Genomic DNA, 14,717 nt, shown 5'->3' with positions numbered 1-14,717 from the left:
GGGAGCTCCCAGGAGCCCTATAAGGATTCTTGCACCATCTACTCGGGGTGATCTGGGGTCTTGGGGCTGCCCAGCTGTCCTGCCTGCCTAGGGTTTGTAGTAAGCACCAAATCCAGGCTACCCCAACAATGAACCAGATATTGGGGACCTTTCTCAGCAATACAGGGCCTGAGACTCCCATGGGGCTGCTCTCAGCCTCTCAAAGCACCCTCTTCCTGGCCACAGCCCTTTTTCCAGCAGAAATCGTCAGTTGAAGTGTCTTGGCTTCTCATTTCCCATTTCTATTTCTTACTAATCCTCACCTGAGTATATTTTTCTATTTATCTTCGAATAGAGTGGAAGGGAGGGAGGGAGGGAGAAACATTGATGTGAGAGAGACACATCGATTAGTTGCCTCCCCCACGACTCCAATCAGGACTGGGGATGAACCACAACTGAGGTACATGCCTTTGGCAGGAATCAAACCTTTTGAGTCATTGGTCTGCGGGCCAACACTATAATCAATGAGCCAAACCAGCCAGGGCTCTATTTCTCTTAATGGGGGATTAACAATACTGTCATCAAATATGAGGCCACTGGTAGTGAGATTTACTATTATTGTATGAATTGCCATGAAAAGCAAAGACTAAACAGCCAGGCCTGACCTCTGGGAAGGTAAACTGTGACAAATGGGAATAATCATAGGGTTAGGCAGTAACTATAAATACTTGTGATAGCCCTGGGGAAAATCCTGACTTGAATTCTCTCTCATCCTCTCCAACCTGCAGGTTTTGCTAAGGGTCCTGGGTTACAGGTGTTGGCCCCCAGGGTATGAGTGGGAGTCTTCAGATTATAAATAGAGGGCTCCACACAGATACTCATATCCAGCCAGCCGGCAGACCCACCAGGCCCTGCAAAACAAACCCTTGCTAACCCTATTGCTTCCCCCAGTTTGATACCAAGACCCACTTCCCTGCTGAAGGCAGAAGCCAACTGTCCTGGCCACTCTCCAGGCCAGCTGCCCCCATCCTGGATCTGCTCCCACTCAAGTGGGTTTCTTGAATATCAAGTTCCTCACCCCAGACACAGCTCACCACAAGACCAGTTCAGCCCCTGCCCCACAGAATGGGGCCCCCAGGAGCCAAAGAGATAGGTTCCCCATGGCATTCAGCCATGGTTGCCATGTTAGGATGTGGCCAGAGAGGGTCCTGGTCTGTGTAGAACTCTGTGGCCACCAGGGGACAGGTGGCAAGGACCATGGTCAGTTCCCTGGAGACTTGCTTGTGTGTGATGCTGGGGTCAAGAGGGTTTCAAATCCCCATGGTCCCTTGGGCAGTGACGCCTGGATTGTCACTGATAGGGAGGGGATGCCCAGACTCACACACCTGACAAATCACCTATCCTTCACTCTAGACCATGTCCCTGAGCCTTCCCACACTGTGAACATCTGGTATGTGACATCCTCTGTGGAAGCCGAGCCCTGAGCACTGTGGGTTATGAAGCAGCCTCCCCGCCCTCAACGCCAGGAGCACCCGACATTGTCCAGGGTCCCCTGGGGTAACGACCCATGGCTGGGAATCATTTGTTTAGTGATACACATGTATTTATGAATTAAATGTTTAAAATTTTGCTTTAAAATACTCCTGAGGATAATGTATTTGGGAGTGTCCTGATCTATCCCTAAGGTTTGTAATTTTTTTCTACTTTAGACTGGAGGGTACAGAGAAACATCAATTTGTTGTTCCAACTTATGCATTCACTGGTTAATTTTGCTATGGACCCTGACCATGGATCAAACCCACAACCTTGGTGTATTGGGAAGTAGCTCTAACCAACTGACCATTTTTGGCAACTCTGAATCATGCTGCAGTGAACACGTGTGCTAGTTTGTGCCCAGTTTTCATTTGCACAATACCTGAAGGGCAATGGCTGGGTCATATGGCAACTGTTTTAATATTCTGAGAAACTGCCAAACTGTTTTCCAAAGTGGCTGCATGTCCATAAGCAATGTCTGCATTCCTGTTCTGCCTCCTAACTAGCAGGTGGTTTTGTTTTCCCCATTCAAATAGGTGACACATTATTATTTTTAAAAATTTATTGATCAGTCCTGGTCAGTTTGGCTCAGCAGTTAGTGCATCAGCCCGAGGACCAAAGAGTCTCAGGTTCGATTCCAGTCAAGGGCATGTACCTTGGTTGTGGTTTGTTCCCTAGCCCTGGTCCAGGTCATGCAGGAGGCAACCAATTGATGTGTCTCTCACACTGGTGTGTTTCTTTCTACCCCTCCTTCCTACTCTATCTGAAAATAAGTGGAAAATATCCTCGGGTGAAAAAAATTTTTTAAATTTATCGATCTTAACCCTGGCCTGGTGTGGCTCAGTTGACCATCAACCCAAACACCCAGAGGTTGCTGGTTAGATTCCTGGTCAGGGCACATGCTCCAGAAGGGTAGTATAGGAGGCAGAAGAGATGGTTCACATTGATTCTCTCCCTCATCAATAAAAAGATAAAATAAAATCAGCCTGGCCAGTGTGGCTCAGTGGTTGAGTGTTGACCCATGCACCAAGAGGTTGCTGGTTCAAATCCCAGTCAAGGCACATGCCCAGGTTGTGGGCCAAACCCCCAGTGGGGGGCATGCAGGAGGCAGCCAATCCATGTTTCCATCTCCCCCCGCCCCCGTCACTTCCTCTCCAAAATCAATCAAGAAAAATTTTTTCTTAAATAAATGGTTTTTTTTTTTTTTAAATCCTCACCGAAGGACATTTTTCTATTTTTTGTTCAGATAGAGTGGGAGGGAGAGAGGAGAGAAACATTGACGTGAAAGGGACATACTGAGCGGCTACCGCCCGCACGACCCAACCAGGGCCAGGGACAAACCGCAACCAAGGTACATGCCCTTAGCGGGAACCAAACATGGGTCTCTCTGGACTGCAGGCTGACATTCTAACTGCTGAGCCAAACCAGCCAGTGCTAAAACAAATGTATTGATCTTAGAGAGAAGAGAGACAAACATTAATGTTGTTCCACTTCTTTATGTATTCATTGGTTGATTCTTGATGGGCTGACAGGGGCTAGAACCAGAAACCTTGGCGTACCAGGATGACACCCGAACTATAGGGCCAGGGTGGCGGCACACTTATTTTTAAAATTACGTTTTTATTGATGTTAAAGAGAGGAAGGGAGCGGGAGAAAGATACATCAATGTGAAAGAGAGGCCATGATCTGTTGCCTCCTGTAAGCAGCGGGAACAAACCAGCACAGGAACATGTGCCCTGATCAGGAACTGAACTACATTATCATCATTACTATTTTTTATCCTTACCCAAGGACATTTTTTGTTCACACAGACTGGGAGGGAGGGAGGGAGAGAGAGAGAGAGAAACAATGTGAAAGGGACACATCAAGTGGTTGCCACCCACACAACCCAGACAGGGCCGGGGACAAGTTGCAACCGAGGTACGTGCCCTTAGCAGAAACTGAACTGGGTCTCTCTGGACCACTGAGCCAAACCAACCAGGGCACATTATCATTATTTTTGTTAATCCTTACCCTAGGATATTTTTTCCATTAATTTTTAAAGAGAGTGAAATGGAGGGCAGGGGAAGAGAAAGAGGAACATGAATGTGAGAGAGACAAAGAAACTGGTTGCTTCCTGCATGTGCCCAGAACCAGAGACAGGGAATGAACCTGCAACCCAGGTGTGCCCTTGACCAGGAGTCAAACCTGAGACTCTTCGGTCCACAGGCCAATGCTGCCGCATAACCCTGGCTGGTTTGGTTCAGTGGTTAAGAGCATCAGTCCGTGGACTGAAGGGTCTTGGGTTGGATTCCTGGTCAAGGGCAGGTACCTGGGTTACAAGTTTGTTCCTGGCCCTGATTGTGTAGGAGGCAACCGTTCAAAGTACCTCTCTCACATCAATGTTTCTCTCCCTCTCATTCTAAAAAAAGAAAAAAAAAAAAATCAATGGAAAAATATCCTCTGGTGACATGGATTAACTAAGAAAAAAAGGCAGCCACACATACAGACTGATGGCTGCATAGAGAAAAGAATGGATTTTTGAATATGTAATGCAGTAAAATGGTAATTGTAGAAACTAGATATTGAGTTTTTTGGGGTTTTTAAAAAATTTTTTTAATCCTCACCTGAGGACATTTTTCCATTTTTTGTTCAGATAGAGTGGGAGGAAGAGAGAGAAACATCGACGTGAAAGGGACACATCGAGTGGCTGCCACCCACCTGCACAACCCAACCAGGGCTGGAGACAAACTGCAACCGAGGGACGCACCCTTAGCGGAAACCGAACCCGGGGTCTCTCTGGACCACGAGCCGACACTCTAACCACTGAGCAAAACTGACCAGGGCTAGATATTGAACTTTTACCCCCAAATCCTTCAACCCTTCTCCACATTAATAATCCAAGGGAGGAATAGAGATTAAACAAGACTGGCCAAAGGTTGATTACAATTGAAGCAGGCGCAGAGTGACAAAACATTAGGACCCGGACTAGGTGACTCAGTTGGTTGGAATGTCATCACGATGGGCCAAGGTTTCAGGTTTGACCCTGGTCACAGCACATACAAGAATCAACCAATGAATGCATAAATTAATGGAACCACAAAATTGATGTTTCTCTTTCTCTACCTCTCCTTTCCTGTCTTTCTAAAATTAATAAATAGGTCTGTCACCTCACCCTCATTAGGGTGACTACTGACACAAACAAAGACAGCAAAAACTCCCTACAAAAACTAGACATTAACAAGAGCTGATGATGATGTGGAGAAATTGGAAGCTTGTGAACAGCTGGTGGGTAAGCTGCTATGGAAAAAAGGATGGTGGTTCCTCGAAGAATTACACAAAGAACCACCATTCAATCCAACAATCCCACTTCTGGGTAGACTTGAAAGCAGAATCTAGAAGAGATATATATGCATGCACACACACATACATAGCAACACAATTCACAACAGAGAAAGTATCCCCTAAGGATAACTCCAAGCTTCCACTTCCTCAGTCCAAAACCCAGGTGTCATCTGGACTTTCTCTCTCATTCCATCAGTCACAAAGACCCCTTAGAGTCTCACTGATGTCTGGATAGTCACCAACTGCTGAGGCATGTCACCACTCCTGCTTTGTCTGTATGTTTCCCCATCGTGAAGGAAATGAATCCAACCAGGATGCTTTAGGGAGTGCAATTAGGTCCCTTCTGCATTATACCCTACAGAGGTGCCATATGATCGACACCCTGGTCTGTCCTGGGGATGAGTCAACCCAAGGCCTGTGGCCCAAGGTTGTGGTGTGGGTCCTGAGGCCACTGTGTAAAGGCTTTCAGATGTCAACCAGAAACATTACGTCCAAAAAGACAGACAGATGCAGGAAGCATGGTGAGAGTGAAAAGCACTGAGAAAAGTTAGGCAGGGATCAATCAGAGAGAATGGGTAAGTGGCCCAGGTCATTAGAAGTCACTTGCTGTTCATGTGCTTGATTACAGGAACCACCACTTGAATGGGGAACATAGGAGGCGCACCCGAAATGGATGGGGGCCTGAGGAGAGAGGCTACACTGCAATCAGATGGTGGCCAAACCTGCAGATCTGGGTTTGGAGGTTCAAGGGACCAAGGCACAGGGAAAATAGCATAAGACCCTGAACACTCCCAGTTTGGTCACAAGAGCCCCTAATCCGTGTGGCTGTCACTATGTCTACAGCAGGAAACCCAGGGACACTCACTACCCAACATTGGGGCACACACTACACAAGTCATGCTTGACCTGAGCCTCCAAGTACTGTGTCAAGGCCCAGCCCCCTATGCAGGGGGGTTGACACATTGCCCAAAACCCTGACACTTGGAAGAATGGGTTACACTCAGACTAGGTAAGCCTGTGCTTTTATTGGCTACTTGAGAGGGATGAAGCGGGAGGAGTGCGTGGCTCCGATACCAGGCCTGCCATGTTTCACCGGCTTGTAGGTGATGGAGAACTCACCCAGGTAGTGGCCAATCATCTCAGGCTGTGGGAGGTGAAGAATGGACCAGTGTTAGGTGATGATGGGTGGATAGGCCCGCACCCGCCCAGACAATGCAGCCTCCCCACACACCTTGATTTCCACCTGATTGAAGGTCTTGCCATTGTATACGCCCACCATGCTGCCCACCATCTCCGGCAGGATGATCATGTCCCGCAGGTGTGTCTTCACCACTTCAGGCTTCTCCATGGGCGGCGCCTCCTTCTTGGCCTTGCGCAGGCGCTTCAGCAGCGAATGCTGCTTCCTCCGCAGGCCCCGGTTCAGCCGCCGCCGCTGCCGGGCACTGTACAGCTGCATCAGCTGCTCACTGGAGAACAGGTGTGGCAGAAGGTGTGGCCTAAGCCCTGGTGGTGACCCCACTCTTTACCCCACCAACAGTGACCCCCCCTGTAGTGCCCCAAAGCAACCGTTCATGGCCCAACCAAATAATCGACATGGATCCTGGAAATCTGACAACCACTACACATCGCTGTCTAGAAATGAAGAAACCGAGGAAAGACGGGAGGCTCAGGTGAGGAGGCGCAGCTGGAACTTCCGTGGGCAAAAGGCTGTGCTCCTAAAAGCATCAAAAACCCAGGAGAGCCCTGGCTGATTTGGCTCAGCTGTTAAGAGCGTTGGCCTGTGGACCAGAGAGACCCAGGTTCCGTTCCGCTAAGGGCACATGATTCAGTTGCAGTTCATCCCTAGCCCGGGTTGGGGTTGTGTGGGTGGCAACCAGTCTATGTGCGTGCTCTCTCTCTCTATCTGAAGATAAATGCAAAAAATGTCCTCAGGTGAGGATAAAAAAAAAAAAAAAAAGAGTGTCAGCCTGCAGACTGAAGGGTATCCGGTTTGATTCCTAGTCAAGGGCACATGCCTGGGTTGCAGGTTCAATCGCCAGCCCCGACTGGGATCATTCGGGGGCACCAATCCATGTCTCTCTCCCTCACTCCCTTCCACTCTATCTAAAAACCAGTGGAAAAATATCCTCCGCGGAGGATTAACAACAAAAAAGAGTCCCGGCCAGTTTGTCTCAGCAGTTGAGCGTGGGCCTGTGGACCAGAGAGTCCCGGGTTTGGTTTCCGCTAGGGGCACGTACCACACACACACACACACACACCCCAACAACAACAACGAGCCCGAGAAACTCAGCCTGCTGTGGTCCCAGGAAACTGGATCCTCAAGCCTAGACCCAGGCACATCTACAGTAGACCTGGGGACCCTGGCTGTCACCAAGCCTTCCTCATCTGGAGGACCAGATCCGCACCAACCCCGACACCGAAGGCAGAGTTTTAACCGTTGGGCCAAACCGGCCAGGGCCGAAAGAAGAGTTTTAAGAAGCACAAATCAGACCACCACCAACCTGCTTAGAAGCTTCCAACTTTGGAGTCGCAAACTCCCGCCCATGTGCCAAACCCCGGCTAGATGCCTGACCCTACAAAGCTTGTCTGATACAGAAACTTGCGTTTTCAAGTGGACGGAAAAATGTTCAACAGGACACGTTCAAGTTCTATTAATGTCAAGCTACGCCGCTACATTAGTTGTAAGGCCGCGACGGCAAGTCAGGCTGCAGCCCCCGGCACTCCAGGACCCAATCCCGCCGCCACCCCTTTCCTGGTCCAGCCGACCCTTACTAGGACATGTCAAGCAGCTGATCCAGATCCACGCCGCGGTAGGTGAACTTGCGGAAGGTCCGCTTCTTCTTCTGCTCCACTTCCGCCTGCAAGCGGGCAGGGACAAGCAGGATATGAGCGCGAGCCTGAGATCTATCTCCCACCCCTACGGTTACAACGGGATTACCGGGCCCAAGGGTCCTGCCGAAAAACACGCGGCTACGGGGATTCGGCTGGAACATGAGAGCATGTACAGACCCATCCGTAGTGACACCCACCAGACCCACCCCGTGCCCCCACAACGCGCGGCTCCCGAGGCCTGGAGGACGCTGTCTAAGCTGCGCGGCCTGACCCACGCCTCCAAGGAGCGACCAGAGTTAGGATGGCGCCGGATAGTTTCACACAAGAGCAAAGCCCCAGCACATACCATCTTGTCGGCTCCTCAGAAAGAACCACCCACTCTGCGTCTGCGCAATTATCTCGAGCTCGCCCAAGTGCCCCGCCCCTCGGCCCAGCGTGCGCAAGCGCTTCGGCTTTCCCGGCAGAGGATGTGCGCCCTCTGCTGCCCGGAGGGTGCAGCGCAGGCTAGACAGCAAAAGCTTTTGTTTGTGCTCGGACCCCCCCACCTCCAGGTTGGGGCCCCTTTCAAGCCTCATATTTGTACTCTGTAATCTCTAATAATGGAACCCACCTAACAAATGTTTATTGAGCACCTACTGTTGTAGTCGGTGCTGTCTGGTTTGAGTCTAATGTTCCATGATGGAGTTTGATACCATGATAATTAGCTAGTTATTAATAACAGGAAAGGAGCAAAGGGAAGTACAAATACTACAGTCGGCCCTCCTCTGTCGAGGTTAATCAGTTCCAGACTCTACCGCGATAAATGAATTTCCACGAAGTAGGATTCTTTATTTATGTACACTTGTCCCTTGCCACTTCGCGCTTGGACTTCCGCGGCTTCACTCTATCGCGGTTTTTTCAAAATACTGTATCTGAAAAAAAACCGGATAGAGTGAAGCTGCAAAAGTCGAAGCGCGAAGTGGCGAGGGACGACTGTATAGGCATGTCATTTGGGTAGCTTCGCCAGGAAATTAAAGTTTTACACTTTCCAGGGAGCCACTGGTCTATTCCCTGCAGATCACTGGGGGAAGGGACTGGGCAGGGAGGAGAATAGATGCATGCCCAGTAAAGTTGGGATGATGTTGGGAAGGTACTTGTGTGTCAGTCACATCTGGAAACTGATTATTGGTCAGAATGGGCGTGGCCACTGCAAGGACGTGAAATTCGGATACTTAATTCCCATAGCAAAGGATTTGGCTCTTGTGTTCTTGGTTCTTCTAATGCTCTTGGGATTCTTATTGCTCCAGACTACTGTCCTGCATTCACCCACATGGCCCACGGCCATGTGGACCCCCACACATAATGGACTAGTGGACTGCAACTAACCTGAACTGGGCCCCACTGCAACATGGAACAGAAACTCTGGACACTGGCTTTGCTTCTAGCTCTACTGAAACCCTAGCTACACTTCATATATGATTGGAATGGAACTTTGGGAACCCAAGGATGTAATTCATTGCAAATAAAAATCACTCATCCTCCCGTGCAAATCTCACAAAATTATTTTTCTAGAGATATTGTAAGGACCCCACCCCCAGCACCTAGTGGAAAAGAGGACACCCCAATTTCTTCTATAACAGAGCTGTTTCTGCAGATTGGTAAGTAGTTTCCGAAAGGGACAAGGTAATATGGATATCAGAGCCAGGAGGAAAATCCAGAGGGCTTCTAACATGGTCAGAAAAAGGCATCCCTGATAAGAACCAGCCAGCCTTTAAATGACAAAATTATGTAAGTAACAGCTATAATAATGCACTGCTGGGTTTGTAACATAAATCAATGTAATAAGTATAACAGTAATAGCAAAAAGGAACAAGGGACTAGGCCATATATGAATAATGTGTGTCTTTTTTAAAATTGATTTGAGAGAGAGAGAAAAATATTGATTTGTTGCTCCACTCACTTATGCATTCATTAGTTGATTCCTGTATGTGCCTGACTGGGGATCAAACCCACAACCTTGGCATATTGGAACCATACTCTAACCAACTGAGCTACCAGGCCAGGGTAGGAATACTGTTTCTATATTCACTAGAATTAAGTTATTGTCCATCTGAAGGTGATTCTGGCATATTAAGATGTATATGGTATACCATATGATCCAGCAATCCCACTTCTGGGTGTGTACCCAAATAAATGAAAGCAGTGATTTGACCAGATTTACACACCCATGTTTAGGACAGCATGATTCACAATGGCCAAGAGGCGAAAACAACCCAAGTGTCCATCAATGGATGAATGGATAAGCAAAATGTGGTGCATCTACACGCTGGAACACTATTCACCTTTTGTGTGTGTGTGTGTTTTGAAAAGTTTGTTTCTTTTAAGTGTTTTTGTTTGTTTATCCTCTCTCAAGGATACTTTTCAATTGACTTTTTTTTTTTTTTTTAATCCTCATCCGAGGACATTTTTCCATTTTTTGTTCAGGTAGAGTGGGAGGGAGAGAGAGGAACAGAGAGAGAGAGAAACATCAATGTGAAAGGAACACATCGAGTGGCTGCCACCCGCACAACTGACCAGGGCCGGGGACAAACTGCAACCGAGGTACGCACCCTTAGCAGGAACTGAACCCGTGTCTCTCAGGACCGCAGGCCGACGCTCTAACCGCTGAGCCAAACCGGCCAGGGCAATTGATTTTTTTTTTTAAGATAAAGTCGAAGGGAGAGAGAAATATCGATGTGAGTGACACACATCAACTTGTTGCTTCTCGCACAACCCTGACTGGGCTAGGGATTGAACCTGCAACCCAGGTACATGCCCTTGACCAGAATTAAACCTGCAACCCTTCGGTCCATGGGCCAATGCTCTAACCACTGAACAAATGGGCCAGGGCCACTCATAAGAGGTCTATAGAAGAGGTCAGATTCACAGAGACAGAAAGCAAAATGGTGGTTGCCAGGGCTGGGGGAGAGTGGTGAGAAGTTAGTGTTTTGTTTTGTTTTGTTTGTTCATTTGTTATCCTCACCCAAGGATATGTTTTTAATTGATTTTAAAGAGCGAGGAAGGGAGAGAGAGAAGAACATAGATCTGAGAAAGAAATAAATATTCACTGGTTTCCTGACTGGGGATCAAAACCACAACCTAGGTATGTACCCTGACTAGGAATTGAACCCATGACCCTTCAGTGTACAAGATGATGCTCCAACCAACTGAACCACACCGGCCAAGGCAAGGAATTAGTGTTTAATGGGGACAGAGTTTCACTTTGGGAAAATGACTAAGTCCTGGAAATGGATGGTGGAAATGGTTGCATAACGTGAAGGTACCTAGTATCATTGAGCTGTACACTGAAAAATGGTTAAACATGGCAAATATTATGTGCATTCTGCTAAATAAAAAACCAACTAGCCCTGGCCAGTTTGGCTCAGCAGTTGGAGCGTCTGTCTGACTGCTGACTGAAGAGTATGTACCTTGGTTGCAGTTCAGTTCCTGGCCCTGGTTGGGGTCATGCAGGAGGCAGCCAGTCAATGTGTCTCTCTCATATTGATGTTTCTCTCTCTCTCCCCCTCCTACTCTATCTGAAGATAATTGAAAAAAATATTGTCAGGTGAGGATTTAAAAAAACAACACCAACCAACTAAACATATGTATATAGTAAGCTCTTAGAGGACCCTCTAAGAAAAATCACTCCAAAAATACAATGAAAAAAGTCATTAGAGCCCTGGCTGGTTTGGCTCAGCAGTTAGAGCATCGGCCTGCAGTCCAGAGAGACCCGGGTTTAGTTCCCGCTAAGGGCATGTACCTCGGTTGCAGTTTGTCCCCAGCCCTGGTTGGGTCGTGCGGCTTGATGTGTCCCTTTCACGTCGATGTTTCTCTCTTCCTCTCTCTCCCTCCCACTCTATCTGAACCAAAAATGGAAAAATGTTCTTAGGGTAAGGATAAAAAAAAAAAAGTCATTTGACTAAAAGGCTACATTAGGCCCTGGCCGGTTTGGTTCAGCGGTTTGAGCATTGGCCTGTGGACCAGAGAGTCCTGGGTTCAGTTCCCGCTAGGGGCACGTACCAAAATGAATGAATGAATGAATGAATGAGTGAATGAATAAAATTCTACATTAGAAAATACTCATTTCATTGACTGCAAAAAAAAGAACTCAGAGAGGCATAAAAGACAAAAAAGACAACTTGGAAAAAAAGTGAAATAGCAGAGGACAGCCCAAGCATATCAGTAATCAGTAACATTAATGCAAATTCACTGAGGTGGCAACCAGCCCTGCTGAGAAGGGTGCCTTCCTAGAGGAGAGAGCAGGTGTGCAAAGGTCCTGGTGTAGGGAAGACCTGGGTGTTGCTAAAGCAAGAGAAGCCAGTGTCACTTATTGAGCCTCTGGTCCCCTCCTGGCCTCCAGTTCAGATTGTTGGGTATGGTTTGGCTGGCATCAGTGGCTTTGTGGGGAACTGGGCTGGCCTGGAGGAAATGAAGTCTCCAAGAAAGCTGAGAACCTCCTCAGTCATTTCCACAATCCTGGGGTAAGAGCCAATTAAACTACATTTAAAAGGCGGGGGTGGGGGGGTGGGGGAGGCCTGGCCAGTTTGGCTCAGAGGTTGGAGCGACGGCCTGCGGACTAGAAAGTCCTGGGTTAGGTTCCCACACCAAAATTTTTTTAAAAAATAAAACAAAAATAAAAGGGGGGGGGGCGTGTCTCTAGACCCTCCATCCCCAAGGAAATACATTATTAGGGGCCACAGGATCTGTTCTTTAGGGAGTGAAGGGGTGACACAGGCTCCTGAGAGCCCTGGCTGGCTGGAAATCCATTTGCACAATGCCTTTTGCCAAGGACCTTAATTTTGCTAATTATTTCACTAACAAAAAGAGCTACTTTTTTTTTTTTTATCCTCACCCAAGGACATTTTTTTTTTCCGTTTTTTGTTCAGATAGAGTGGGAGGGAGAGGAAGAGAGAGAGAGAAACATCGACATGAAAAGGACACATTGAGTGGTTGCCACCCGCATGACTCAACCAGGGCTGGGGACAAACTGCAACCGAGGTACATGCCCTTAGTGGGAACGGAACCCAGGTCTCTCTGGACCTTAGGCCAACGCTCTAACCTCTGAGCAAACTGGCCAGGGCTTCTTTCTTTTTAAAATGTTTTTATTTATTTTTTGAGAGAGAGAGGAAGGGAGGGATAGAAACATCAATGTGATAGAAACATCAGTTGGCTGCCGCCTACATGCTCCCTACTTGGGGGATTGAGGTGGAAACCCAGGCATGTGCCCTGACCGGGAATGGAACCAGGACCTCTCAGTCCATGGGATGATGCTCAATCCACTGAGCCACACCTGCCAGGCAAATAAGTTAAGGTTTAAAGCTGTGATGACTGCTCCTCCTTACTGCTTCTCCTGTAAACCTGGATGGCAGCAGCTCCAGAGGGAACATGGAAGGCTGCCACCCCGAGGCGTGTTTGGGGGTCACAATGAAACTGTTCTGTTCATTAGTTTATCTCAAGCCTGCACATTAGAGGCATAGAATCCATTTTGGACAAATCAATTTCTTTTTATGTTTTAAAATCTTGATTGTGGTTTTTAGAATGACAAAATATCGGCCCCCAATGACATCCCTTGAGACCATGCCAGACTCCTGACCTCCAAAACTGAGAATAAACGTGTTCATTTTTTTAAAAATATGCTTTTATTGATTTTTTGGAGAGAAAGGGAGACAAAAACATAGATATGAGAAAGATACATTGATCAGCTGCCTCCTGCATGCCCCCTACTGGGGATTGAGCCCACAACCCGGGCATGTGCCCTGACCAGGAATCAAACTGGGACCTCTCAGTCCATGGGACCATACTCAGTCAACTGAGCCACACTGGCTACATTTGTTTTAAGCGTTTGTGGTGATTGGTCAGAGCAGCCACAGGAGACCCACACACACACTAGAACAACTGGTCACAGCTGTTTCCCAGGGGCCTGACTCCTGGAACCCAGGAGCCCATCCCCACTGTCCCTAGCCAAAGGAGTGCTGTGTGCAAGCTGACTGACCTCTCTTCTTGGGGCTGCAAGTAGGGGTTTTATTGAATGTAAAAGCCCCAGGCATCTGGGGTGAGGGGCAGTCAAGAAAATGGAGACCAAAATATCAGAGGCTGGAAGGACTTTGCCAGTTAGGCCCGTATGTGTCCAGTAGGAGGGGACAGCCCCTATGGTTGTCAGTTTCCATTTCATCTTCCGGGCCCCAGGGCTCCTAACTCCCCTTTGCCTCCTACCCCCTACTCCCACTCATCTCTAGGGTCCACATGGACTTGAACCCAAGGGTGTGGAGTAAGTTTTCCTACTCCCTGGCCCAGCCCTGCTCTTGGGCCCTAATAAATGTCCCAGCCACCATGCTTTGTCCCAGGGCCCTGTCCCAATGCCCACATCATCCATGTCAACAGCTCAGTTTGTGCAAAGGTGAGTGGCTTGCCCAAGGACACAGTCTGGGTGTCACTCTAAAAGGGACCAGGGAGGCCTGGCCAATCTCTAGCCAGATCTGTCTGGATACCTTTTCCTTGGCACCCAGCCAGTGGCCATGAGCCCTAGAACCCAGGGCCTCTCACACTGGCTCTGCAGCTCCCACCCAACCATCCTAAAATCCACATCTACCAGAACCCAAAAACCCCTAGACCCACCAAGGCTGGGTCTAGGCCCCACACTCAAGCAGGTATCAAGTAGTTACAAGACCAAGGAGGAGCTAGGGCAGGTGCAGGTCCTTTCATGGGCAGCTCTTCCCCGGCAGGGAGGGAACAAATGACACAACGTAGATTCTAATCCAAACTCACTTCTCTTTATTCAAACCAGGGTCAAATTGGTCAGTGGGGATGCCCTGAAGCCACATGCGTGGGAAGTAGGCTGACAAGACCTCCTAGTCCTTGATGCAATTGGACGTGGGGTGGTTGCCAGCTGAGCCAGGTGGATGCAGCCCCCATGGCGCACTTGCAGACACCGCCAGGCAGGTCAATTGACAAAAGCAAGGAATAAACAAAAACGAAACACACTCAGTAGATTGCTTCTTTAAGCTCCAGAGTTTCTGGACCAACAAGTCCCA

General features: G+C 48.3%; 1 protein-coding gene across 1 annotated transcript; it reads right to left on the bottom strand.

The window, feature by feature from the left end:
- Positions 1–5,841: 5,841 nt before the first annotated feature.
- Positions 5,842–8,058, bottom strand: RPS15 (ribosomal protein S15). The gene is made up of 4 exons (XM_036241678.1): positions 8,015–8,058; positions 7,609–7,694; positions 6,068–6,302; positions 5,842–5,980 (listed from the first exon to the last, which is right to left on the bottom strand). The coding sequence occupies exons 1-4, from the start codon at positions 8,015–8,017 to the stop codon at positions 5,867–5,869; spliced, it is 438 nt and encodes a 145-aa protein (XP_036097571.1). The 5' UTR covers positions 8,018–8,058; the 3' UTR covers positions 5,842–5,866.
- Between the last annotated feature and the right edge of the window lie 6,659 nt (positions 8,059–14,717).

The sequence above is a fragment of the Molossus molossus genome, unplaced genomic scaffold (assembly GCF_014108415.1).
Source record: "Molossus molossus isolate mMolMol1 unplaced genomic scaffold, mMolMol1.p scaffold_m16_p_4, whole genome shotgun sequence".
Classification (NCBI taxonomy): Eukaryota; Metazoa; Chordata; class Mammalia; order Chiroptera; family Molossidae; genus Molossus; species Molossus molossus.
The sequence above is the reverse complement of the archived record's forward strand: the minus strand, read 5'-3'. Positions and strand labels throughout refer to the sequence as shown.